The following is a 26,819-nucleotide window of genomic DNA, read 5'->3' as shown; positions in this document are numbered from 1 at the left end:
TGTTATTAACGACCTTCCTTTTCTGTGCCCTTTCCCCACAGGTCCATGTTAATTTGCTTCTTATGGAAGCGCGCATGCAGGCAGAACTGCTCTACGCTCTAAGAGCTATCACTCGCTACATGACATGAAGTGCTATTATCGTTTATCCTTGTATTTTTACTGTCGTTGTTGTTGCTTTCGTGGGACACTTCAATAAAAGTAAAAACAACAAAAAAAAGAGGAAAAACTAAAACTAAAGGAACGGAGAAGAGGCCGAAAGTGTGGAAAGGTGAGGATCACCTTCGTGATGGACACTGGACGAAAGGAGGACAGAAAAAAAAAATATCACGAAAAAAAGTCATCTGAACGCACTTGCTGACTGAAACGTTTGGTTGTTCGGCCTGCAGTGCCAAAGCCCACCACAGGGGGGAGCTTCAGCATACTCCTTGCATTGGGACAGCCTGAGACTGCAAGCTCACGGAGGCCAGGCCTCCTTCTAGTGTTTTGAATGCATCTGCATTAAGATGCTACTCAATCATTATCTTCTTTTTTTGTGAAATGAAAGGAAGAAGAAGAAGAAGAAAAACAAATCACCACAACTCCAGTATCGGTGCAGACAGACTGCACTAACATGCTATTTACTATTATTGTTTTTTTTGTTTGTTTGTTTTCATATCATTTTTGTAGTGCAGGCGACTGGAGAGAGAAGAGCATTATTGAAGCTGCATATAAACGTGTGCCTAGTCTTTAACAGCACTGGAGACGAACGCAGAGGTGCTGTCAGTCAATGCTGCTTTTCTCAACTGAGAGGCACAAGCCTCCACACACCCAAACCATTACCCATTTTATAAGCTAACTCGAGGAACGTTTTGTGATAGAGAGGATGCGACTGGGAGTGAGAAGTGAAGCGTGTATGTGTGAGAGTGCGCGTGTGTTCACACGGCGGGGAGAGAGAGATTCAAAAGAAATCGCTGTCTGAGCCCTTGTTTTTTGGTTTACTGTAAGTCACCACTCTGTCTCTGCTTACCAACGTGTGTTTTCATATATATATATTTATATATATATATATATATATATATATATATATATATGAACCAAAATGTATCTTAGCCTTTTTTTTGGTATTTCAGGCATTAAAAAATATCAAGGCACTTTTGTTTCTGAAATATCAAAATATGCTTCAGCTCTAATGTAGCCGTTTTGGGTTTAGTGACCGTTTCCTAAAACTCACTTGTGTTTTGTCCGAGTGACAAATGAGCGAATTCAAGGAAAAGATAAAAAAAAAAAAAAGACTAAAAAAAAATAGTCTTCCTTTGTGATGTGCTTCCTGTTGCTCTGGACCCTGCTCCCCACCCCTCACCTGTCTTCCCTTTTACAGCATGGTCATCTTAACTCTTTGAAAAGCTATTGTTTTGTTATTTTGGAGTTGTCAGTATAATGAAATACCTCCTTGTTATGTATCTCTTTAGGTATCTTAAGTGCTCTTTGGCGAGCAGAAACTTTCTCCTTTGTGGGTTTGCCTGGAAGTGGGCTTCATCCTGTACTTTCAAAAAGAAAAGAAAGAAAAAAAAAAAATCAAATAAGAGCCAGGCTTTCCTGAACGGCTGTTCGGTCGTGAGGTAGACAGTCGTGCTTGTTCTCATTTTCAGAACTTTAACCAGTATAACTAAGCAGCTTTTTATGTTGAGCGTGTGTGTGTGTGCGTGCGTGGGTGTGTGTTTTAAGCAGGATAGATTCTCTGCTGTCTTCTATTTTTGTTTACTAAAACCAATCAAGTACTGCATTCTGATGATGGCTGGAACAGTCGGGTGTAGGGTGATGAGGAGAAGGAGAGAGGGATGGTACTTTTCCTTTTGGAGATGGATGTTAAGAAGCAATTTTTTTTTTTATCACTTCAGAGACTGATGTCAGTTACTGACATTTTTATATAAGACAACATTCAACAAACAAATAAATAAATAAATAAAACCAACATGATATTTAATCACTGTGTATCATTTTGAAAATATTTTGTTTCCCTGGAATGTTTTGGTTGCATCGCAAAACAATCAAATCCAGTATCCAAAAAGAAAACATCAGCTATCTGAAAACCAAGCTAAATACCTTCGTTTGAACAATCTTCATATCACATTTACAAAATAATAACCCATAACCCAGAGAACTGTTTGTTTACCTATTTTTTTTTTCACCTCTACCTTAATAACCCACTGTTTGTGGCTGTCATATCACACAGCTAGTCATCCATCAGGAATAATGATCCTAATTCTGACAGGTAGGATTTTGAGAAGGTTCCAGTGTTGCAACAGCACAGCATGGTCCACACAGAATCCTCAGCACAGCTAGTATGGGCTATATGAGGACGCGCCTAAGCCCAGTCCCAGCGTCTCAGTGTAGAGAGAATCATAGGAACGGACATTGCGGAATTGGGACTCTTCCCACTGTGCAGTTGCATCACTTGTCTACAAGCCATTTCTCAGTAGCAAGTAAATGTTTATAATCCGTATCTCCAATTAAAGCCCATCACGTTTGAGCCAATCGCTAGTCTGTGAATGTGAAATAGAATGTTTTAGCACCCAAAAGCAGTGGCGTTTGAGAGTTGAACAGCGGTTGTTGTACAGATGGTAGCAGTAAAGTGTTCTTGTTGGTGTTGAAGGATTGTGGGGCGGGAGAAGGCAGTGCCATTTTGTATCAGTTTGATGTTAACTGTTTCATAAGATTATAACTCTGTTCAGTGTTCCTTCTGGTCTTTCCTGTATTTCTTTAATAAAGCTTTTGAGATCACTGCTGTGCTCCTGGGTGTCCTTTACATCACTGAGACTGATGACTTGGTTATGAGTCCCTTTGTCATAAAGATTGTGTGAAGGCAAGGAATCTTAATTTGGAATTTCACCGGATCGTTCCAAACGGTGAATTGGGATTGCAGTCTGGGAATTCTGCTGGTCAGCTTTCAGCTTTCCAGACATTTCAGCTAGAGTTCATGTGTGCCTATTGTGGCATTTCATCGAATTGTTCCAAACTAAAAACCTGGACTGAGAACTGGTGATTTCACTGGTCAGTCAAAGTATCCCAGTATCTTAAGCCAGAAACTTGAGAATGTCAATTCTTAGATAAAAAAAGCACAAAGTGAGTAAAGTCTGGACTAAAATGAGCAGGAACTATCTGACCAGACTAGATCTAAGGTTATTAGATCTAAGGTTATTAGATCTAAAATTATTAGATGAATGGAACTTTGAGTTTCAAGTATTAGAGAAGGCCAATTACCCAATTCCTGTTCATGTGAACTCCCCCTATTACTAGGAAAGTGAAGACTAGCACATGTCTTTTGTGCAAACAATGCAACAACATTTATTTAAACATTGTTTGCAGTTGCTACAGCGTGCTGTCAGATTCACCAGTACTAGTTTCTCAATGGCTTAAGAAAGGGCACCCAACCTTGCCCTGCTACTCCACTGTCTTATAAGACAGCCATCTAAATGAGAGGGCTCTAAAATAAGGAAATAATCACGCCTGTGTTGGTATTCATTCTTCTACATTTTATAACATAGTTTATAACCATTCACAGTGTTCTCACTCATTCTGTGCTCATTCTGCAAGATTCCTTGAATTATGTTGTGCTCATGTTTAAATAATTTGTCATTTATGTTGGCAGACAACGAAACATTGTAAACATTAAAGTGCAATCATAAATACCCTGAAAAATCCTTGTTCTGTCACATACTTGGATACACACGCTATAAGTTTCGGTGTACGTGGTGAATGGTTGATCAGGAAGGCCCGCTGATTGGTTCCAGTACGGTCACGCTCATGCTCTGTATGCGTTTTTTCAGCTTCTGAGCAACAGGCAAAAAGTCTAACTCCCAGCACGACTCCTGGTACTCTCTGACATCCTCACTGGAGGGCCACTGCAAAAATGTCTGATCTGTAAACAGAAGACAACAGGGGGCAGCAAGTCAGGGCCCAGCAAACACATTGCCATTTTCACGTTGTATCATAACTTCTAGAAATGACTGCCAGGCAGGTGTACATGCAAGCTTATGTGGTCATATCAAGGTCTTATCATACAGTCTGTTGTTTTTGTTGTTTATTTCAAATTGGAAAGTAGTAAATACAGCCTCCGTAGCTGATCCTACTGCACAGTTATGTTTCATAACATAAAATGAAAAATCATCATAGTTGGCTGTGCAAAACGTTGGGCACTCTGGGCACTGCAAAGGCTTTTTAGTCTCACAAGGTCTCAGACTTTATAAATTACTCATCAAACATGAATCAGTAGTTAATGGCCACAAGACCACAAGGAATGGCTATTAGAAGGCTATTGGCGAAGCGTTTTCAGCATGCAGTTTCTGCAGTGCAGAATGTTATTAAGAAATGGCAGTTCAGGCGAACTGTGGAGGTCAAGGAAGCTATCTGAGAGAACTGCTCGTGTGCTGATCAGATATATCAAAACCCCTCCTATGACTGCCAAGAACCTGCAGGACAAAAAAAATTGACAAAAACAATTGACCAAAACAAATCAATAATTCAATTACAAGAACTGGATACTGGAACTGGATACAAAAAGCTGTGGATTCAGGCAAAGTATGTACTCAGATTGTGTTTATACTTGTCAACCTTGGTTCAATTAAAACAAACCCTGGTTCATTAGAGTAAGTGTGAACTCTGCCTTTTGAACTCAAGCAGATCAGGACTGCCTTAGAAGGATGTGCACAGGCACGGGCATGGGCACTCCAGTCCGTAGACACACCTGCCATATGCAGAATTCTAAGAGTCAAAGCAAAGTAAAGGTGCAAGTGTCTGTCACTGTACTATGCACAGCTAAATGTGTCCCCCGCATTTGACCCATCTGTGGTGATGAACACACACATACACACTAGTGAACTAGGGGCAGTGAGCACACACACACCCAGAGCGGTGGGCAGCCAACTCCAGCGCCTGGGGAGCAGAGAGGGTGATTGGCCTTGCTCAAGAGCCCAACAGTGGCAGCTTGCCGAGCCCGGGTATCAAACCCACAACCCTGTCATCAATAGCCCAGAGCTCTAACCACTAAGCCACCACTGCCCCTACCTGTGGCCTTCTGTCATACGCATGTCATATGTCACCTTTTTTCTTTTTTTGGTTCGCTTGCAAATATGTCAGTATGAACACAAAGAAAACCAGGACTAAAACCGAGGGAACCTAACTACAAGTATAAACACACCCTATGTCATGAAGTGAGAATTTACATTTACATTACTGTTACATACATACATTACATACTGGTTCAACTAGCTACAGAGGCCGTGTTCACTGCTACTTCTCAATAAAATAAAAAGACAGAATGTGTCACATGGCCAAGCCTGCCAGACATAAGACAAGTGTTAGAGCATTATACAGAGAAAATAATGAGAGATTTGAGTTTTACTAATTCTGGACTTTAGCTCCTACAGAGGGGAGCTTGTTATTCACATTCAGTCTTGTCAAATTAGACTCTGGTGCAGAAGTAATATCCCCCATAGCTGTCCAATCTGTTCACAGATTGGACAGAAGTACAAAGGCAGCAGTTCCAACAGCGCACCATTCTGTTCTTCAGCGTGTCTGTGCATTTGTACCTGAATAGAGTGAGAGTATCTCCAGCAGCTCTTGCATGTTCTGTGTCTCTCCTTCTTCCGTGCAGTTCCAGAGAGCTTGACACACTAGACCAGCCAACTGCCAGTCCCTAGGCCCGAAGTCCCGCAGACAGTCCATCAACCTGCAAACGAAGAAAAAAAAGAATGATAAACAGGTAAAAAGAGGAGAAAACGAAGGACAAGCAGAAAGTCCTGGTGCAGTTCTAAATAGGAGTACTTGTGTATGGCTCCCTCTTTCCTCAGCATGGCTCTGTTCTCGGGATCTACTGAGAGGTTCATGAGGACTCCACATGCTGAGAAACACACATCAGGGTTCTTGGAGTCCAGCATTGCCACTACAAACTGGTGTACTGAAACACAAAAACACAAAAACACAAGACACACAGTCACCCACACATACACAGGTACTTCTTTTTTAGACGTTGGGGCAGAACAGCCTTTTCTTTATTTATTCAATTTCCAGTCAAAACATGAGATATTTGTGAGCTTAAATACATTGATAATATAGATAATCCATTGGCATGAAAGAACAAGTGGAATAAGTGAAACGTCAACCACGCAAGAGCCAGGAGACCACCAAAACTGCCCCATCAAATAAACAGCCTTTAAAAGCGGCCATTTTGGGGAGAAAATCAAGCTCCACTCTTTTAGGTTAGTTTCAGGTCTCAAAAAATGCACTGATGTTTCGGTCCATCCTTCTACCGTGAGAAGATGCCTCTGTGCTGTGCATCTGAAAGGATGTGGAGCTGATCAAGAAGCTCTTACTGAGAAAGGCAAACAAGAAGAGCATTTGCAAATTACACTGCTTTGCAAATCAAACTGCTGAAGCTGCTGCTGTTCTGAGAACAATAGGCAGACTACCCGTGAATCCAGACCTCAACATTATTGAATACAAGTAGTACTTGGACAAAAAATTTTCTTCTAAGAACTGATTTTGGAGGTGTAAAAAGTTTCTCCTGACAATGTCTTCTGGGAAAAAACAAAAAAATAAAATAAACTTTAAGCGAATTTCCTGGGAAAAAAAATAAGGTTTAAGATATTTCTGCAAAACAAAATAAATAAATAAAATTGAAAAAATCCTAATGAAAATGAATAACATAATGCAGATTTTGACTGGAAATTACATAACTTTTTCATAATACTACACATAATATGGATTAAACTGACAACCTGAAGCTCAAAATTTAACACATGATATTTACTTTGAAATATGAAAGATAGATAAAAAAAAAAAACAGGACCACACACGCACACACACACCCACACAAAGTTCATCATGAGGTCCTACCATTACTCAAACCCTTTTGCAGTACTGGGAAAGTGGAAAAGATCTGTGTGAAACGCACCTTTGTTCTCGATGATGAAGTGCCGTACATCTTTGATCTGAGAGAGGTTGCCAAACACGCGTGTGGCCTCTAACACAACATCCATATTAGAGCTTAACAACAACCCCAACAACACTGTGCGCATGCACACACACAAACACACACACACATATATATAATGATTAGTGGACAGAAAACAATGATAAGCACAAATGTCACACAAGCACCTTGTTTCTTTTCTCTTACGCTTAGAGATGTGTGTGCACTGGGCACGGACCACAGAGTTTTCTTCTTGATAGTATGACAGATTGTTGACAGTAGCTGAAGCGTTTACCACCAACTCTGTACTCTCCTCCACCGACCTGACCTCTGAGGCACACAGAGATACACAATGGTCATATAGGAGTTAGTGGCAAGAATGGAAATGGCATTTGTATATGCTTGGTGGCATGGTGTAGTGGATAACACCACCAACTTCCCCATGGAACACTAGGGTTTGGTTCACCAGCTGGGCAAGGACACCACACTACACCAATAAGAAGCCTTGGGGAAGACTCCTAACGCCTAATTCACCTACCTCTGTAACATGGTTCAAATATTAGTCTCTGGATAGGAGTGTCAGTCAAATGCTAGAAATGCAAATATGCTAAAACCATGTATTACCAGTTCACTCCTTTGGTGAACATCTGTTGGTTGCGGTTGCATATCACCTTCCTCTTCAGGTGAGACGGAAACCTTTGGTGAGCATGTTATTATAAATCGTAAATCTGATATTGAGCAAACAGGAATATGATGGTGCACGCGAAAGCACTGTGGGATCCTGTTCAATCGCTGAAAAGGCTGCGGTTTGCACTCAGTCAGTTTTGGTGTCGCCCTGCAAGTGTGTATGCCGCTTAGATGGCCTGATTAGCGCTGAGAACTTTTCTCACTATTTCTGCTGCTCTCGGTTTCTTTTTCCGTCTCGTTTTCGGTCTTTCTTATTGTCACTTAAACAGGAAGTCATTTTAACTTACCAGACAAAGACCAGATGTGTGAGAATAGTCATTTTGGTTCCCTTCTCTTTTTCACTCTTTCTCTCTCTCGCCCTCTCTCTATTTTGCATAAAGGCTGTTTAAGTCATGTGAATGTAAGCTAATGCACAGAGCTTTGCATATGCCTGTTAGCACAAAGGAACCTAGCCTATATTTGTTTTGTTGCATATGATTGAACATGTGACTTTGCCTTGTTTTCATCTGCGGTAACCACTCTTACTGAACTCAAGGCCAAGATCTTGTAGCTGGGCAGTTCCTTACTACTTTTTTTTGTTGTTGGAAAAAGTAGAAAAATATAAACTGGAATTGTTGATTAAAAAAAATATCCCCCTTTCTTTCTGAACAGGAAATGATCTCTTAACCTTTCCCCAGCCAGCACAAAAACTCCTACGCAGGACTGAAAGTGGCTTTTGGTCTAAACCTAAAAACCACAGAAACGCATCTCTGAGAAATATACAGCAGCAGGTATGTGTTTATCAAAACAGGCCCTGTCAGTCACTTCTTGTTATCAGCAGAACTGTAAGCAGCTTGCATGTGTATGCATGCCAGGAAGGGACAGGATATCAGTGCACTGTGCAGCCTCACAAACAAGCCTACCTACATATGTCACGCAAACTATGTGATGCTGTGAACGTTTTCTTGCTTACCCATCACCTCCAGCAGCAGCTGCACACACAATGCATTGGCTGCCAGTGCTCTGCCCACAGTGGGGTGAATGGATAGGTTGGCCAGAACCCTAATCAGCTTCACCAGGACATCCTCTTCTTCATGCTGAGGGTTCTTGGAGGCCAAAAAAGCTGCTCGGTGGTAGCTCTGGAAGAGACCTAAGAGAATGTCTACGGCCCCCTCCCTCTCGTACACTCTTTCCCTAGCCTCGTTGCTCCTGGCTGCCAGGTTTCCTAATGTGAACAGGAGACGCACCACCAGATCCTACAGAGGGCAGAGAAGAGGATGGCAGAGGGGGAGGTCAGAAAGAGAGGGTGTGAATTTGTGTGCTCAGACACAGTAGTTGAAGGGGTAACTGAGAAGGGTGGAAAATCACATGGTTTCACAAGATGTCAAGATGCCCTAACACAGTGCTGGCTATGGCGCTGAACAGCTTCGGCCCCAATGAAGCCCAATCAACGAACTCACCTGATATTTCGCCATATATATATTCAGTGGTCATGTGGGTGGACTTGATAGCCTAGGCTGACCTTATCTAAACAGTTTTGTCTTTACTTAGAGGGAGACAAGTGTAGAGCAGTGTATTCTCTGCAATAAGGAAGTCAAGGGGACAGTATGTTCCCATATGAGGGCTGTTAAGCACAGTGTGTGTACACTAGATGTGGCTATATTGTTTAAGAGATTGTAACACACAGCGTGATCTTGTGACATTGAGCAAAGAAAGTAATGGCTCATTAAATCTCATTTAAAAAAACAACAGGTATATGCTACATATACATATGCATATGCACGCATTCTCCATACATTCAAAAAGAGAAAAAATGGGGAAGAATGTGTGTCTATGTGTGTCTAATGTACATATATTTGGACTGGACTCACCTGTTTCCTGCTGTGTTTGCTCAACAGGTCTAAAAATAACCTGTAGCAGCACGGCGTCTCAGCTAGCGCATAACAGCACCCGGCATAGGATGACAGCTTGCTGGAGACAGGGTGCAAAACATACATGAAACCAAAACACTCTGACTCAACCTAAGTCTGCACAACACAGGTCTATAACAACACAATTAGGCGCTCCCTGTACATCGTTTTTGGCCACTATCACTCATTTAGGAAAGGTGTCTGACTTGGTAAGCAGATTTATGGAGAGATCTAAGGCTTTCGGAATGGGATAAGAAGGGAGTTCCCGCTGTATTTAATGTTCAGTGTATTGTTCAAGGACAAACGGAGCAGGAGAGCACCTCATTGTTGGCTAGTTCTATTGGACATAATGAAACTCTCCTTTTTTTGAAGTTGAATGAAGAGCGTAGTACCATTAATGAAGCTGGGCCTTGGATCACCTTTGTGTTAATCTCACACCTAAAATATTGTCATATATCAACAAGCAAACATTATACATAACTGAAAAATATGTGAAGGGAAAGTAGATGCAGAGATCCAATATTCATGTTAAATTGTCTTTTAGATCATCTATCCTCTATCTATCATCAATTCCTTACTCATGAATGATGCTTAAACTGTAGAATGCATTTATTGAGTGTATTTTAAAGCAGCACTATGGAGAATTAGCATTTCTTGCTCTTGGGCTCCTCCTACAATTGGGAAGTGTAATTCGCACTTTGAGCCACCACTGAAAGACATGCTTTTCTGGGCAAGCTGAGAGATACAGAATAGTCGCTAAAAGTAAAAGAAGCTGGTGGTAGAGTAATATTACAGGATTTTAAACAAACATAACTTTTTTGCAGCATTTTGCAGTTCTTGCTGGCGTTTCCCTGCTTGTGCCTCCAAAGGTACATACTGCAGTTAGCAGCGGGCTGAGCCCAGAGTAGCAACAACACAATATTTTCCTGTTGTCATTGTTTGGTTTTGCTTTTGAATAAAGAGACAACAGCATTTGAGGTTCATGGTATGTTACTTTCATGTACCGGACTTTCGTTGTTCAACTATGCCAAAGCAAATACAGTTCAACATTCAGGAGCCCCTTTAAAAGACCTTAAAGCTGGGTTCAAGCTTAACAGTGGCAACAACACCAGTTTTCTCCAAAATGGCAGGCTAAAATCGGTCTCTCACCTGAATATCCTGGCCACATTCAGACAGACATCCTGGTCGTCCTGGTAAAGATCCATGATTTTACAAAGTGTAGAGAAGACCTCGTTGGATGAGAACAATGGACGTGACTCAGACAGGTCTGCCATGTTCCTCAGGGCTGCTGTCAGCTAGGGAAGATCGAGAGGTCAAAGTCATTAGAAAAGGTCAAAAGAGTCTGTAGAAATGAAAGTATAAGAGAAGTGAAAAAGTGCAAATGCATAATGTTAGTATGTGTGTGCGTGTCTAAAGTGAAAGTGGTCCAATAACACAGTCACAGCCTAACCACTGCCTCAAGGATACAGGTGCATGCAGACACTTCCCCTCTTATAATCAAGGAGAAAGAACGGAAGGTTTTAAAAGAGCCCTCATAAATCTCTCTACCCAGCGCTAGGCCCACTGATTAAGAGCTGTCCGGGTCCGCTAATTTCCGCCTGCCCTGGTGCGCTCCGCTCTCAACATACCCTCATTTCCGCTTGCCCGCAACTTAATGAGAGGTACTGCCTGTGACGTTTGAGAAACCATGCATGCCAAGCTCAGGAAGTTTATTTAGGCAGATTTCAAAGTTTCTGCTCTGTGCTCCTATAGAACAAGGCATACTTTGGTCTAAGGCTGTGAGCCAGAATCCAGCTCTAAAGCACAATATGCATATAAAAGAAAAAAAAGGAAACCTTGTCAGACAAAAACAAAAACAAAAGCCAAGGAAATGCGCATAAAACTGTGCTACGACCCTTAGCAACCCCACCCTTCCGAAGGGCTTGCATTTTGTCCAGATTTTTTGTTCCAAGAGCAAGATTCAGAGAAATCTCTGGGTGGAGTTCGCTCACAGCTTGTTCCTTGACTGCCAAAACATCTAATGGAGAAAAAGGGAGCATACCTTGTTTACAATACAAAGCTATTTCTATGTTAGCAAGCATGACTTGTTATGAGGTTAGTCCTAGTGTTGAGGAAAACTGAACATTCTACATATTGTTGCTCTTACACAATAACTTTGCATCTTTACAGAAGAAGACCAAAACCTTCTTAGCTTTAATGGGTATTTAGTGTAAAAAGATTTTAATACAAGTAATTTTGGAGCATTTCTATTGGTCCCTCCATCATTAAAAGTCTCACACAATGTAAAGAATAACGACTTTTTAGGTCAAAAAGTGAAAAATTGAGATACAACAGATCGGAGTTTTGATAACAGCAACAATATGCTCTTCTAGTATGAAAATTCATATTTGCTCTGTCTCTAACAGCAGTGGAAGGACAACAGAACCACGTTGGCTGCAAGACTAGCAGGAAGTACTATATTGCACTTTTAGGGAGGGTGTTGTTGATGTTCCAATAGTTACTTTTTGCACTTATTGCACCACTACAATAATTTAATGATTTTAGATTGATGCTCTAATATCTTCACCTTCTGTCTGAATGTGTAGATGCTTGACATCCAACATGTCAAACACGATAATATGGAGAGCAGAGTGATTACTAAGCAGTATCAACCCACCTGCACGAGTATGTGTCCTGCTATAGCATTCTGGTCACGTCCTCCTAATGTGTGATCAGTATCAGGTGGAGCATCAGGGTCAGTCAACTGGATGAGCCTTTGGGCGAGCTGCAGCAGGACACTGATAAAGTCTTTAGCCAGGAGCAGCCTGGAGAGGGCGCAGTTTCCAGAGAGGAGCTTCAGGGAGCCCACAGTGTACAACACACTCTCCCCACTGCTATACACGTCCTCACACTGCAGCAGCGACAGGAGCAAATCTGATACACACATACACACACACACATACAATGACCTGATTGTGAAAGACAGTTAATGACTGATCAGAGAGTGAGTGAGTTACGTAGTAACAGAGCGGCACCTATAATGGAGTTGTTCTGAAACAGGATGTCGTTATTGGAGCTCCGACTGATTTTGAAGATGAGCTTGCAAATGTTCAGCAGGTTGTTGCCACTGATATTGAGCTGAAATGACATGATGATAAACAAACGCTGGGTAACTATGACTAAGCATGATTAAAGTCCCTCTCTTAAAACCACCTCAACTAACAAACAAGCGTTTGCATAAAGCACGTGTCTGCCAAGTCTACACTCACTGATTGTGAAACAGCATTGCTAATTTTCTGAGAGGGGGAGGGGGGTTACGGACAAACATTCAGTTTACTTAGAATAACACTTCTATTTCAATTCATGAGTGAGATTAACAGTGTGTTGAGTGTAATAAGGGTACATTGTGTACTCACAGCAAGAATGAGCTTGGCCAGAGTTAGATTGAGTTGGTCTGATCCCAAATCTATCAGTCTAAACAATGCTCGGAGAAGCGTGGACCTTTTCTTTAACTGCCTTCCAAGCATGCCTCTCTCTGCCAGAACATTATGAAGAGCAGTGCAGGCGTCACAAAGATGCTTAACAGTCTCCTCTGACACACTTCCTCCTATATATGTATTAGTGTGAGGGATAAGAGCGAGAGAGAGAGAGAGAGAGAGAGAGAGAAATGTACAGTTTGTTTAGAAGGGTTTTAGACTAGGGCCCCAAATACTGATAAGCAAAGTACTGATAACTGTGGCCAATATTACGTTATATTCATACTAACCTAGAATTAAACTGTTAAACTGTTACTTTGTCATTATGATTGATATATGTATAATGAGATATATAATATTTGTATAATGTTCTGATTAACTGTTTAATTACTTTGAGGTCAGGTGACTGATTTTGCAATTTTTTAATATTCCATTTCTTTGCCTTAAGAAGCTCTTGGGTTCCTTTCACAGTATGTTTGGGCCATTATCCATTTGTTTTGTGAAGCACCATCCTATCAAGTTTGCAGCATTTGACTGAATATGAGCAGAACATGTAACATGATTAACTTCAGAATTCACCCTGCTACTTCTATCAACAGTCCCAACATTAAATAACAGCAGTACCAGTTCCACTGGCAGCCATACAGTCCCATGCCATAACAGTGCCTCCACCATGTTTGACAGGTGAATGTGTCATGAACCCTTCCTTTCCTACTCCATACACAAGTTTATATTGTGTTTCATCTGTCAAGGTAATCCTTGGTTTCATCTTGTTCCAGACCTGGGCATTTTTAGATCTGTGGCTTTTTAGATATTATCGTATCATTCTGATCTGGCCTTTCTGTTCTAGAGTGTTACCAGTGGTTTGCATCTTAAGGTATGACCTCTGTATTTACATTCGTGAAGGTGTCTTTGGTTGTAGACTTTGACAATGATACCCCTACCTCTTTGAGTTGAGTTTGACTTTTTTTCTTTACCAAGGAAAGTATTTATGCCTATTTTGGCATTTTAGTGTTGCTGGGCTCACCAGTTAATTCCTTCTTTTTTTGGCCACTACTAATGTTTTTGCTATCCCTCTGCCATCTCCCATAAACAGCTACCAAATGCCAATCCAACACTCCAGACCTTTTTTTTAAATTTAATTAATCCAGACTTTGTAATGAAATGTAGCGGAAACAGGACAAACCTGGCCGTGAAACTGCTTAGTGGTCAGTTGTCCAATTACTTTTAAGTCGTTGGCAGTGGAGGGACTATGTAACAATGGCTGTAAGTAAGTGGTAAATGCAATACGTTTGTCTCTTAAACTAAAGCTGAAATTCTAGACTTCAATTGCATCTTAATTGCATAATTTCAAATCTATTGAGATGGTGTACAGAGGTAAAACTACAAAAAAATGTTGCACTATCCAAATACTTATGGATCTACTGTTTACTGTCATTTCTTTTCATTTTTCTCCCAATTTGCTACTGCCAATTGACTGCCAATTTGTAGCTCCCCCTAGCACTAGCAATGCTCCCGATATTAGGAGGGTAAGGGCTTGCCCTCTGATACATGCGAAGCCATCCAACCTCTTTTTGTTAGGCAGTCAACACACTCTGAGGAAAATGCAGCATAAGCTTCGCTTAAGAGTAATGAGTGGAGAGAGATCAATTTTGCTGTCTCTGACTCAGGCTGCTGATGGCAAAGCAGCTTGAAAGCATTTTTTCCACACTACATGACTCTTTTCTAAAAAAAACAAAAAAAAACAATCCTGATGAGGATTCTGGATAATATAATTGCTGTAGTACTAGGGATAGAGGAGCGTTTAGGCCCTTTTAGGCCCATAGTCATACCACCCAATGAGTGGTATGACTAGTACTAGAGAATAGTCAAATAAGTACAGTAAACCTGTGAATTCTGATCTATATATCACTGCTCAATGAGCTTGGGCTGAGTCTGATGGCCAAAACTAATCTTTGCTGACATTTCGCTGACATTTATCCCAAACATCAACACCCACTGACAGAGTTATCATGGGGTTCAGCATATGCTCATTTTCTGTCAATGGCGATATGCTAGAGAATGAAGTATATTTAGTTCATAAACTATGTAGGACAGAAGCAAATGAAGGCCTATCCCATACACATAAAACTTCTTGGCCTCCAAGTCAGAGGTGAGATGTATGCACTAGGCTGACTCAATGTTTTTTCTTTCTCTTGAGTGAAAGAGTGTGAAACAGCAGTCACATGTTCCCCTAAGGATGTTTTAGTCTTTTTTTATACATGGACTCTCTTTAAGTTGAGCCAGCATATTCGTCTAGAAGCCATTTTTGTCTAAAAGTTGAGCCTGTGTCTGCTGCAAACGCCAATTATAAACCCCAGGTGAAGCATGCACACACTCTTTCCAATTTTAAAGTGTTGGAGCAGTGGAAAGAGGAAGAGCTGAGGTTTTTGAAACTATTTTGGGTAAAAATAAATGTTGCTCCTCTATTCTGATCCTGGCTGTTTCCGAAAGGCTGGCATATTCTGCAGCTCTGCCCTGTCTGACGACGCCGTCGCGCCTCTCCGCACTCTATTATGCATGAGCTGAGAGGCACTCGGGCACGATAAATATTTGATATTTATTTTTCAAATGAATTTCCATTCAATTTTAAAAGTGCTTAAATATTTACTGCCATTAGATTTCATTTCGTGGTTTTTTCTCCTTTTCCTGCACTCTCTTTGAAAGTTCAAGGCTATGCCAAACCCAACACAGATGTGTTTTTTTCATTCCCCCGGATTCAAATCTTATGTTTTTCTTTTTTTTTCCCTCTGCAGTCATACACTCTCACTGCTCTGTAGAATATGCTCCTAAAGCCAGGATCCTCCGTTAGGATCGAAAACAACATTTAAGACACCACAGAAACCACATTAGTCCTTATCTGAAGAGTAAGCTAAGAGTAGTCTGGTTATGTAAACGTATACATGCAGATGATGACAAATTCAATGAATACCTAAATAAATGATTTGAGGGACATATGTTGTGCAAATGCTTCCAGACAGGTGTATAGGATATTCAGTGAGCGTGATGCAAAAAGTGGACCACATGTTACTCATGTGACTGAGAATGTCGTTAAAGGGCATGATCAGACTAGTGAACTCAGCAAGAACAGCTTGTCCACAACCACACAGAGAGGTTTCTTACAGTAGGGCTAGACTGCAGAAACCCTTAATAACAAACAGCACATTTAAAAGCACAGTAGTGCCAAAACCACAGATAAGTGGACAAAAGTGAGATGGTCAGATGAGTCATCCTTCACCATATTCTCCACAAGTGGCTGGGTGAAGGTCTGGTGTAAACCAAGAGAATGGTTAAACCCTACCCTGAGAGGACATTTTGCAAGCCTGGCCTTCAAAATCCACTTGAGTCACCTAAGAGGAAAAAGGTCACTGAAAATCAATACAAAGGTACACTATTTGGCCACTAGCTGTCCCACACATGTTGAGACACCTGCTCATTTACTGGTATAAAAAAAGAGTTCCTGCTGTAACTGTCTCTACTGTCTAGAGAAGGCTTTCTACTAGATTTTGAAAAAGAATTGCTGTGAGAATTTGATTGCATCCAGCGAAAAGAGCGTTAATGAGGTCTGGAATGCTGGATGATCTCCACCCTACCTGATCCCAAAAGTACTGGATGGAGCACCATGATCATTCCAGAGAACACAGTTCTTCCCCTGCCCCACAGCTCAATGCTGTGGGGCTTTATACCCATCTAGCCCACTCCTGGCATTAGTCATGGTGCCAATAGGTTCATGTTTATCTGCTCCAGAGAGTCCTATTCTATTTGCAATGGTTCTCTATAACACTGGGTGTTGGTGTGCATTTGCACATCTGTATCAGCAATGGGTGCAACTTCAAGTAGCTGAATGCATTAATTATACTATAATATAGTGTATATACTATAATATAGTGTATATAGTATAATATAGTGTATATAGTGTATTCTGACTGATCACCTTTATTCTACAATGACACAGTACTATCTTAATGGAAGTGGAACATCAATTTGTTCTAGAAGTGTCAGAGCACTATAGCTGCTAGATGGTATAAGTGTAAGCAACAATGCTTTGGGTCAACTGGGCTCAATGTAGCTCAAAAACAAGCTGACACTATTTGAACCCGTGAAGTGCTTCGTTTATCCTCACCTGGTATAACAGCCTCAAGCTCCTGCAGGACAGGAAGCACCTCAAAGTTCCAGAACACGGATTCGTCCGTGGCATCTCTTCCTGTCATGTCCCCATGGCCACACTCAGCTTCTGCTTGAGTGCAACACGAAAAGAAACCACCCGAACACGTGCAAACACACATGCACACACACAAGTGCACATATAACATGAACATCGGTTAGAACATTGATGCTGCACACCTACTCGCTTCAGTGGTTCTCACCCTTTCAGCCATTTGTATAGAAATACAGGATGTTCATCACAGAACAAAAAGGTCAACACGTTGCGCCCACACATCCTTTGATTAGCCTCTGTTCTATATAGACACTTTTGTGGCTGAAGATTTGCATTAGACGCGCCATGCAGGAAGCTGTGTCTTCAAGCAGGAAAGATTTTACAAACTGATGTTGTTTCAGATGCAAGTAACACAAGTCTGTTGTCCTACACTGAAAGCCATGCACTGGATCTGATGTGTAGTTGATATTGCTAAACAAATAAGACCAAAAGCAAACCTGTATCTGTTTCCTTTGTATGAAGGTCAGCTCTGCTGGGCTGTAGCATCCCACTGATTGCACACACACATACACAAAAACACACATTGCAAACACGGAGAAAAAACAATGTGGGAAAAGTGAAGTTGAGACATGGTACAATGTTTTGTTTGTTTGTTTTTTTTTTAGATCTTATCTGCCTACAGAGAGGCACACAATGTTCTAGCATATAACAATGCCTTAAAAGCACCCAACAAACTATGTATGTTTTAGCAGCGTGTAAAATCTCATTTCTATAAACATTACATTTTTGTTCTAGAGCCTACCACCAGGTGTCCCTGTTGCAATGTACTGCCACCTATATTTCAGAGCCCTAATGAACTCAACTGGCATCTCCAAGTCTGGCCTAGTGCGTTAGTCTGTCTTGCTGCTTTGCTCCCAACTGTACAGATTCACAATCTGTAATCAGTCTGCAACAAACACTCTGCAGAACACGTATGCGTGCGAGTTGGTCAGGGCAAAAGTGTGTATGCAACAGACAGGAAACCACAGGTTTGTGTGCTTGCATCCAAGTTCATGCAAAGTCATGGTGAGTCTTATCTTAAAAACAGAGGTATCCGCATTTGCGGATGGCCTACGGCTGTGGACCACACTTGAGTAGCTGCAGGAGCTGAACTGTATGCAAACGTCTTTTTTTTTCGCTTTTAGAATGCAACTTTCACTTAAACACGGCACAGGTGCAGCCGGACGTGCTCGGCATGGTCGCTGCTGATGGGCTGCCGAGACGTTTTTATGGTACAGCCGGGCGTATTTGGGGCATTGATCGTGTTTGGCCTTGGTAATGACTTGATAATGCCTCTTTGTTGATGGGCTTTTTTGGTCCGAGACATGATCTCATCGAGAGAGTCTTGAGCGGAGCTACGCTGGCGGTCATCGGAGCAGCTTGCCAGCCAGCCACAAACTGCCCTCATAATCTAATATTGCTCCATTATCAACTACATCAGAGAGAGCTAGAGAGAGAGAGAGAGATAGACAGAGCTAGAGGGTTAAGGATCTGTGTGCTGGGGACTGCCCCGCAAAGACTGGAATCGATGCGAAAGTTTGCCTAAAGTCAAAAAATGATATTTTGTCTACAACTTGCTACATTTACAGAATTGGCTATAGCTATGATGCAAAGTCTAATATGATAGCCTTAGCTAAGATGGACCACTAGATTGGGACAGTGAAGGTTAATACACACCTCCAGCAGTGTCTGGATATGCAGCATTTATGCAGTACTTTGTGGAGAAAAGTAAACACAGTTCCAGGGCTGTGCTGTGGCATCGAGAGCATAGATTCTATTGTCCTGAGATACTGTGTGGGTTTTGTACAATGAATTATGGATGGGACTGTTCGGGGTGATAATCTGTACTTTTGTTTAGCTCGTCAGTTTAATTTCTTATAATCCAGTCTGAGCTCCCGGCCATTAAAACACTGCAGTCAGGTCACTCTGTGTGTATGTGTGTGTGTGTGTGTGTGTTGTTGTTGGCCTACTGGTGTGTAATAACTGGTTTATAGTGGGTGAATGTGCTGTGTGTGATTGGGGTTTCTTTAGCGTGTGTATGTTAGCATTAGCATTAGTCCCCACTCGGTTCTGAATGTGCTCTTCAGTGCTGGTTTAAAAACAAAGAAAGACGTGCGGTTCTCCCGCTGGTAAAACAGTGCTAGTTTTATAAAGGTTCAGGTATTATGGTCTGTTTTAATGTTCCAGTGTAAAATAACTCCACACTGCAGACTCTCGACTCTTTTATCTACCTTCTAAAATGCTAACCAGCGCTGCCTGTTGGCCCGTTAATTAATGCCCGTTAATGGTGCCTTGAGGACATTTCTCATCTTAATCGTTTAGCCATGGCAACACCTGACCTTCCTCAGTCTCAGTCCTCTCTATGAGCGGTACGGCATATCTTACTGACAAGTCGTGTCATTTTTTGTGGTCAATCCCTTCAAACATATCCGAAATTGTTAATAAATAACATTGTTTGAAGGTTTATTATAACTTCCAATGTACAGTGGCAAGAAAAAGTATGTGAATCCTTTTTATGATGTTCTGCATTATAATGTGGCTAAAAAAATAACGCAAAGAAAATATGATCTTGCAGGTCTTGAACACACTCAAAGTGCAGTTCCTTGGACGCCTTATGTTAGTTTCATCTGTCTACAAAACATTTTGCCAGATTGTTTTGGAGTGTCAGTGTGCTCTTTCACAAAATTCAGGCATGCAGCAATGCTCTTTTTAGTAATTAGCGGCCTCCATCGTGGTGTCCTGCCATAGACACCCTGCTTGTTCAAGATTTTACAGACTGTAGACTCATGAACACAGATGTAAGCCTGTACCAATGACACCTTCAAATCTTTGGCTGTCACTCTAGGTTGTTTCTTTACCTCACCGATGACTCTCCGTTGTGTTCTTGGGGTCATTTTGATTGGGCGCCCACTTCTTGGCAGAATAGCCACAGTCCCAAATTGTCTCCATTTGTAGATTGTTCGCCTTACTGTAGACTGGTGAATTTCTAAAGTGTTTAAAATCACTTTGTAACCATTTCCAGCTTCATGTAAATCAACAATTTTTAATCATAGATCCTCTAAAAGCTCTTTTTGGTGAGGCATGGCTTACATACGCGTATCCTTCTTGTGAGGAGCAAACTCTAAAACTTGGAGTGTTAGAGTATTAGTCAAAGTAGCTCTAGTCCACACCTTCAAACTCATTTTCTTAAGAAGACTCTATGCTAACAACTAACTCCTTTAAACTGTTTTGAGATCATTAACTCAAGGGTTCACATACTTTATGTACTGGCACTATGGGGTTTATATGGTTGTTCTCAATAAAGACATGAATGATAAGAATTTATTTTGTGTCATTATTTTAGGCACATTATACGTACACATACACAATACGCTTAAATGAGGATCAGATCATATTTGATGGCAAATTATGAGAATTAATGAGAATTAATGCAGTCCAAGCTTGTGTTTGAGTCATTTTACAGGAGCTTATAAGGGGTACCTTAAAATGTATCCTTCTAACACAATGCACTGCAAATCTGCAAATTTACTAGTCTAGCAACACATAAGCAAATTCAGTTTCTGCAGTGTGTGGTTTCTAAGGTGGGGTCTTGGCAGACGGATCGAATGGCTATAAAAATGGTTTATTGCTGTTATTGGTCACAGTGCTGAGATCAATTCACTGCGGGATTTTAACAGTGTTTTAAGGCTCAAGGTTGCGGTTATCTGCACCTAGGTGACACCTGATTAGGGCTGCACAATATATTGTTTTAGCATGGTCAATTTCACATAAGGCCAATTTAATTCAATATTACAAATTTGCTGCTGCTTGATGCAAAAGGAAAATTCACACTGTTCTCATATTCCTTGACACCAGAGGTAGATTATGTCTGACCAATCTCAATTATTTTACACAGAGTATATTATTAATATTTTTATCTGCTGGATCATTGACTTCTGGTGACTTGTTTTATAATACTGCAATGTCTGTTTTTTCCCATATCGTTTAACCCTACACCTGATGCTACCATGACATGAGTAGCTGTCGTCCTAATGTCCCTACATCTAAATAAGTATGGAAGGCCATCAATACATTCAAAGCATATTTGGGTCCAAGTTGAGTAGCTAAGAGACAAAAGATGACAAAAGAAGAGAATGCAATAGATGATCAAATGCATACCTATGTTTGTTAGGTGGTTCCTCCCTTTCTTGAGGGGCCTCTGTTCTTTTTCCTCTAGGATCAAAATGCTGAAGATTATTGGGGTTTGCTTGCTGAAATGGCTCCATGCTCAGTTTTGTGCGCTCATGACAATCCTTAGTTTGAAGTTCTATAGAAAAACACATACATGTAGGCATACATATAGAGGATAGGCTATTTTACAAATACCATGTTTGTCATTTGTAATGACAAACTACACAGAAAGCCCTTCAGATAAGCCCTTAGCATGGATAGAGTAACGCTGAATTAGAGATGAGCAAATCCAAAGGAGAAAAACTTTGTGGAGACACAAACACACACACACACACACACACACACACACATATATACACTGCCTGGGTGGCAACGCTCCATGCTGTGGATGTAAATTTGTTTATAACACAGCCTATGAAAGAGTCTTTTCATTTTGGCTTTCCAAAGAGTGGAGCACTTAAACAGCTGTCAGAGTGTCTTTAAAGTGCAGGGAGATGGGGACGGGGACGAGGTTACTCTAAAAAGGGGCTTCAATCAGCCTTTAAATTGGACTGACACATGAATAGAGAGAAGTGAATACATGACACAAAAGTACTGTTCCATTGCCAACAATCAAACCTCTCATTCAGCAGCACTTCTACCTTTCCTCTACATCTCTTTCACTCTCTCTCAGCACTTTCTCTGCCTAAGTTCCTATTTTTTCATTTCTTATTATTCAACCATACCACACCTCACATGAAATCTCCAAATTCTTATACACTTTACCTTTGTCTCTATTTGTCCTGTCGTATCTTACCTTCCCCCTTTTTTTACATGTATATCTCTACCCATCTCTTCTACCACTTACACCACTTACACCAGCTTATGCTCTGCTTATTATTCCACTGTTCTCCACCACAAAATGGACAGTGTCCCTTATGGACTGATAACTGGTATTGGGTTCACTTCAGCCATGCAAATATTGCAAAACATTCAAGCCTACTTTAGAGAGGACACTATAGAGTCTAATAAAAGGGTCTGGGCAGCCTTTTACCAAATTTTGTTGGTAAAAGGCTTCTTTCATTGAGGAATAGTAAACTTAGCCAATCCTACCACACCTACTGCTACTACACCTACCTACTGGTCTTAAATCAAGGTCTGATCAGCTAAATGGACATTTACATGCTTTGTAAATTCTACACTCTCTAAAACATATGAAACATGAGCTCCCCAAAGCAAGCGTCTAAAGATGAGTTTTCAATGCCCATAAGGCAGGGGATGGCCAAGCCATTTCTTACTGTAAAAACAGCTATTAGTTTCTACAGTGGCACAATGTTATTAGGAAATGGCAGTTCAGAGGAACTGTGGAGGTCAAAATGAGATCTGGAAGAACAATCAACTCACTGAGAGAACTGCTCGTATACTGGTATGGGAACACAGGAAGCAAAATCTCTATTGAAGTCAAGAGGGTGGTTCACTGTTTCTTAAACATAATATTTGTGGGAAAAGTCAAATGAAGAATACCTTAACTGTGAACTTAATGTCTGAAGAATCTATAAAGCATCTAGAGAAGCTAAATGACTTTTCAAAACAAGTGTTGTGGACGGATAAAGTCAAAATAAAAAAAAACTCACTGGCCATATTGGCAATATTGAACAGGTGGAGGGAATAATAGATTTCTCAAAAATGGCCAAATAGTTCTTCAAATCAACCATAAACAACTTTAAAAGACACAAACTGAAGCTTTTGGAATGGCCCGCACAATCCTCTAACACAAAACATCATTGAAAATGTGTAAATAGACCTTAAAACACACAAGCATGAATGACAACGCAAGAATATATCTAAACTGGAAGCCTTCTGCAAAGAACAGTGGGAGAAAATTCCAACTGCAAGCACTGAATTACTTTTATCTAGCTACATAAAGTGTGATTTCTGGACTCTGTAAGGTGTCCAAACCTTTGCACAGGTGACACTTAGGATTTTTGCTCATTTCTTTATGTTATGGAAGGCATAGCTGAGCTGTGTGTCAGATTTGCTCTAAATCTTGTGTTTTATGTTTGAGTAACAAAGGGCTGTGTTTGCTACTTCTCAATTAAAAGCGACAAAATGAGTAATTTGGCCAAAGGTGCCCAAACCTTTGCACTGAACAGGTTACCCATTCTGTTCCTCATGTACGTCCACATACCTTTTGAGAGTTGAGTCATAGGAGGTAGTCGGGTGAGCGATCGTGCTCTAATTAGTCTGGTACGGGCCCCTCCTGAGCCTCTCCTGTCCTGGCCCGCAACTGGGGGTTTAGGCACAGCTGTTCCACCTTCACTGCAGTCTTCATCCAGGGAAAGGGGCAGCTTGGGTTTCTGGTTAATGATGGTGCTTTCATTTACTTCCACAACGACATAACATGTGATTAATGATGCAAAACAGTTTTAAAAGACCTTACATGCTCCAAAGGAGAGAGACGGGCTCCAGAGCTTGGCCTGGAATCGGAAGCCTCAAAGTTTCGAGCATGAAGACTATGGGAGAAAATATACATTTGCGTCACTACATTCAAGAAGCAGAGTGTTTTAATGTTCAGCAGCACAACTATCCTGATGGTTGCTTGAACCTGTAGTGTCTGTTATGAGTGAGTGAGAATGTGTGAAAATGAAAATAAGTGAAATATGTGCATCATGACAACAAAACATAATTCACGGCAGTCTAGTCTTTTCTTCCCTAACCTGAATGAAGATGGTGGCCTTCTATCACGTGTGCGGGTCGACGCGTCTCCAAAGAGCTGCCTGAGCTCATCCCGTGGGGTGAAGGGCCTCTGAGTGCCGATGATCCGGAGAGAGCGCCGGGCCTCAGTCACTATCTCTGCGCTGGTCTGTCTCCTCGCACCACGACTGAGGTAGAAGGGATCCTGCTTGTCCTGCTTATGCTCCACAGAGGCCATGTGTGGTCTGTACAGCTAAACTAGTGCTAGGTTTAGGCCCACATACACACAATTGCACTGCAAAGGGTGAAGGTGTTCTACATATCTAATAGGAAAATACAGGAAGAGAGAGAGTGTTGTGCTGTGTCAGTTTCTGGGTTAGGCTATGAAAACGCCACCACCTAAATCTGAGACCAACAAAAACAACCACATAAATAAAGACAAAATCAGAAATTGAGGGTATAAGAAGAATACACGAGATTAATGTGTACAAGGATTTATGGGCTAATGGTGGGTTATAACATGATGCCCACAGAATGCCATATGAACGACATTGAAATATCATGGAAAAGAAAACAAAGGAGGTCTTGAAGATATATTATAATTTGGAAATGACCATTACAGCTCTTAGTACTTTTTGGGAATATGACTTGTAGGGTAGGCCCCTAAATATTAAGACACATCGACATCAGTACACTTTATTTAGCGTTTTACAGGATATTTAGAAGACATCGATGGTGATATTTTTGTGATTAGCATATAACTAAATATAAGTATCTGGACTAAAAACGTCTTATACACCTTTATTTGAAAGAAAATGTAAACTGTGGACAACACAGACTGGACACCTTGCAGAAGAAGCTGCTCCTTCCTAAGCACCGTGCACGAACGTCTTGCGCGCGCACGTTCCGTAACCATGGCAACGTGTGTAGCGGTCGCAGGCATTCAAGCACAGGGCGACAAAACAGTGAGTAAACTCGAGCCGAAATGCGTGTGAGAAACTCACCTCACCACAGACTATCAAATGTCCATAAAACATCCACATAATATCCAGAGAGACCCATTAATCTGAGATAAACACACGTGGTAGAAATATCGATAGAGCACAATAAACCAAAACCTGTTGGTCCGCTGTTTCACAGACTGCTGCGGCGAGCCCTAAAGCTAGCTAGCTACTAAAAATCGACGCATCGCTGTTTTAATGAGAAATTAATTAATTAATTAATTAATTAATTTGCATGCTCGGAAAAAAGTAGCCTCTGGTCAACTACCTCGACAAACACCGTTGAAACATGATTTACCTTCACTGTAAGGTGTTCCCGACTTCGTTTCGAGGTCTTCACAAACTACCTAGCAACTCTGTGGCGTGCACGCGCCACGCTACGTCATTACCAGAGCTGCGGCTGCGCGCACCCGCCGTGGTCACGCGCGTGTGTTTTGTAAACTTTGCTAAAAGCAAGAACAGAAGGCTTGAAAAATAAGTTTTTTTATAATTAATATATGAAACATTACAAGGTTATTTAAGGTGTCGGTGAGTTTAGACGCGAGTTGTCTCTAGTGAAAATCCGTGGCGCTGTATCTAAAGGGTTTATAGGACTTGAAAACATGGTTAGGCTTGAAAACATGTAGCTAGCTAGCTAAATATTATGTGAATTTCAGTATGGCGTTCATTTCTCTATAGGGCAGTTGTATTGATTTGTTTCCTAAATGTATTTTGTTCCATTGGAAGGTCTTGGAGGTACATCTTGGGTTGGAAAATATTATTTGGAACTTGAAACCTTAGCTAGGTGAGTTGACACTTCCTAAGGGCACACACATTAGGTAGGCCCCGAATCAGTGATTTGTTAAAAAATATCACTCAAACGAGGTCCATATTTTCCAAAAACAGAATGTTAACAAAACCATATGTTTTTCTTTTATACTGTACATACAGACATTGGTACAATAATACATCATAGATGCTTAATTTTTATGTATGTAATACACAGTGGCATGCATGCGTTTAGGCAACCCTAGTCAAAATATCTGCTACTTTTAATACCTAAGCAAGTAAAAGATGACCTTCAGAAGACATAAAGTTGAGGTTTGCACATTTATTTAATATTGTAAGCAGGATTACTTTTCAATTTCCATCTTTTACAGCTCAAAAATGGCCCAAAACTAAAAAAAGCACCCTGCAGTCAGTAGCACTTAATAGCATCTAGATATATTCAACTTTATTGTCATTAGTCTTTTCAAGGACAAGACCCCGAAATGCATCTACCAGAAGTGCAAATAGTAGCATTGTGCAAGCTATCCCAGGCCACCCAGCTGAGGTTCATCAGACCCCAGCTTGTGTTCCAGTGGCGACCGCCCATGGATCAGCCCTCTTTATCCAGAGCCACCTTGTGGCCTTCTCTGCAGTTTCGCATGCAAATCAAATGGTGCTCTTCTTAGCCACTACTGTTAGGCCCAGTTGGTTGAGGACTTTGCACAGTGAGCGTCCTGCAAAACCTCTACAGCCCACCTCTGTTGGCTCATAGTGAGTTTTCCAGCCCCCTTTCCCAGCACGTCTCCACCAGCTCCTGGTACTTTGCAAGTTTTGTGTGGTGTATTGTGCTATAACATATATGGCAATAAAATGGCAGAATTGTCCAATAACATATGGTGCAAAAAATGGCAGTATTGTGCAGTAACATATATGGTGCAAAAATGTCAAAATTGTGCAATAATTTATGGTGCAAAAATGACAGTATTGTGCTATAACACATATGGTGCAAAA

The 26,819-nt window shown here is 41.1% G+C and overlaps 2 protein-coding genes across 7 annotated transcripts in view; one reads left to right on the top strand and one right to left on the bottom strand.

The window, feature by feature from the left end:
* sesn1 (sestrin 1) overlaps positions 1–1,963 on the top strand; it is a 65,050-nt gene extending 63,087 nt beyond the window's left edge. For both annotated transcript variants that reach the window (XM_072678979.1, XM_072678987.1), the window contains one exon: positions 42–1,963. In XM_072678979.1, the coding sequence (XP_072535080.1) occupies positions 42–128 (87 nt within the window). In that variant the 3' untranslated portion in view covers positions 129–1,963. The remainder of the gene's footprint in view (positions 1–41) is intronic.
* armc2 (armadillo repeat containing 2) lies at positions 1,958–25,422 on the bottom strand. 5 transcript variants are annotated; one of them, XM_072678938.1, is made up of 18 exons: positions 25,360–25,422; positions 24,084–24,465; positions 23,807–23,879; positions 23,555–23,723; positions 21,376–21,523; positions 17,676–17,728; positions 17,143–17,256; positions 12,921–13,111; positions 12,540–12,642; positions 12,182–12,438; positions 10,675–10,820; positions 9,487–9,586; positions 8,589–8,871; positions 7,157–7,279; positions 6,932–7,045; positions 5,803–5,935; positions 5,568–5,707; positions 1,959–3,898 (listed from the first exon to the last, which is right to left on the bottom strand). In XM_072678938.1, exons 2-18 carry the CDS (start codon positions 24,296–24,298, stop codon positions 3,744–3,746), a joined length of 2,517 nt encoding a protein of 838 aa, XP_072535039.1. In that variant the 5' UTR covers positions 24,299–24,465; positions 25,360–25,422; the 3' UTR covers positions 1,959–3,743. The 5 variants fall into 5 exon arrangements, with proteins under 5 accessions (XP_072535066.1, XP_072535039.1, XP_072535058.1 ...); XM_072678957.1 differs by having other exon boundaries at positions 17,143–17,253; XM_072678948.1 differs by having other exon boundaries at positions 24,084–24,383.
* Positions 25,423–26,819: the final 1,397 nt, after the last annotated feature.

Source organism: Salminus brasiliensis, chromosome 1 (assembly GCF_030463535.1).
Source record: "Salminus brasiliensis chromosome 1, fSalBra1.hap2, whole genome shotgun sequence".
NCBI lineage: Eukaryota > Metazoa > Chordata > Actinopteri > Characiformes > Bryconidae > Salminus > Salminus brasiliensis.
This window is presented reverse-complemented; position numbering and strand designations above follow the sequence as displayed.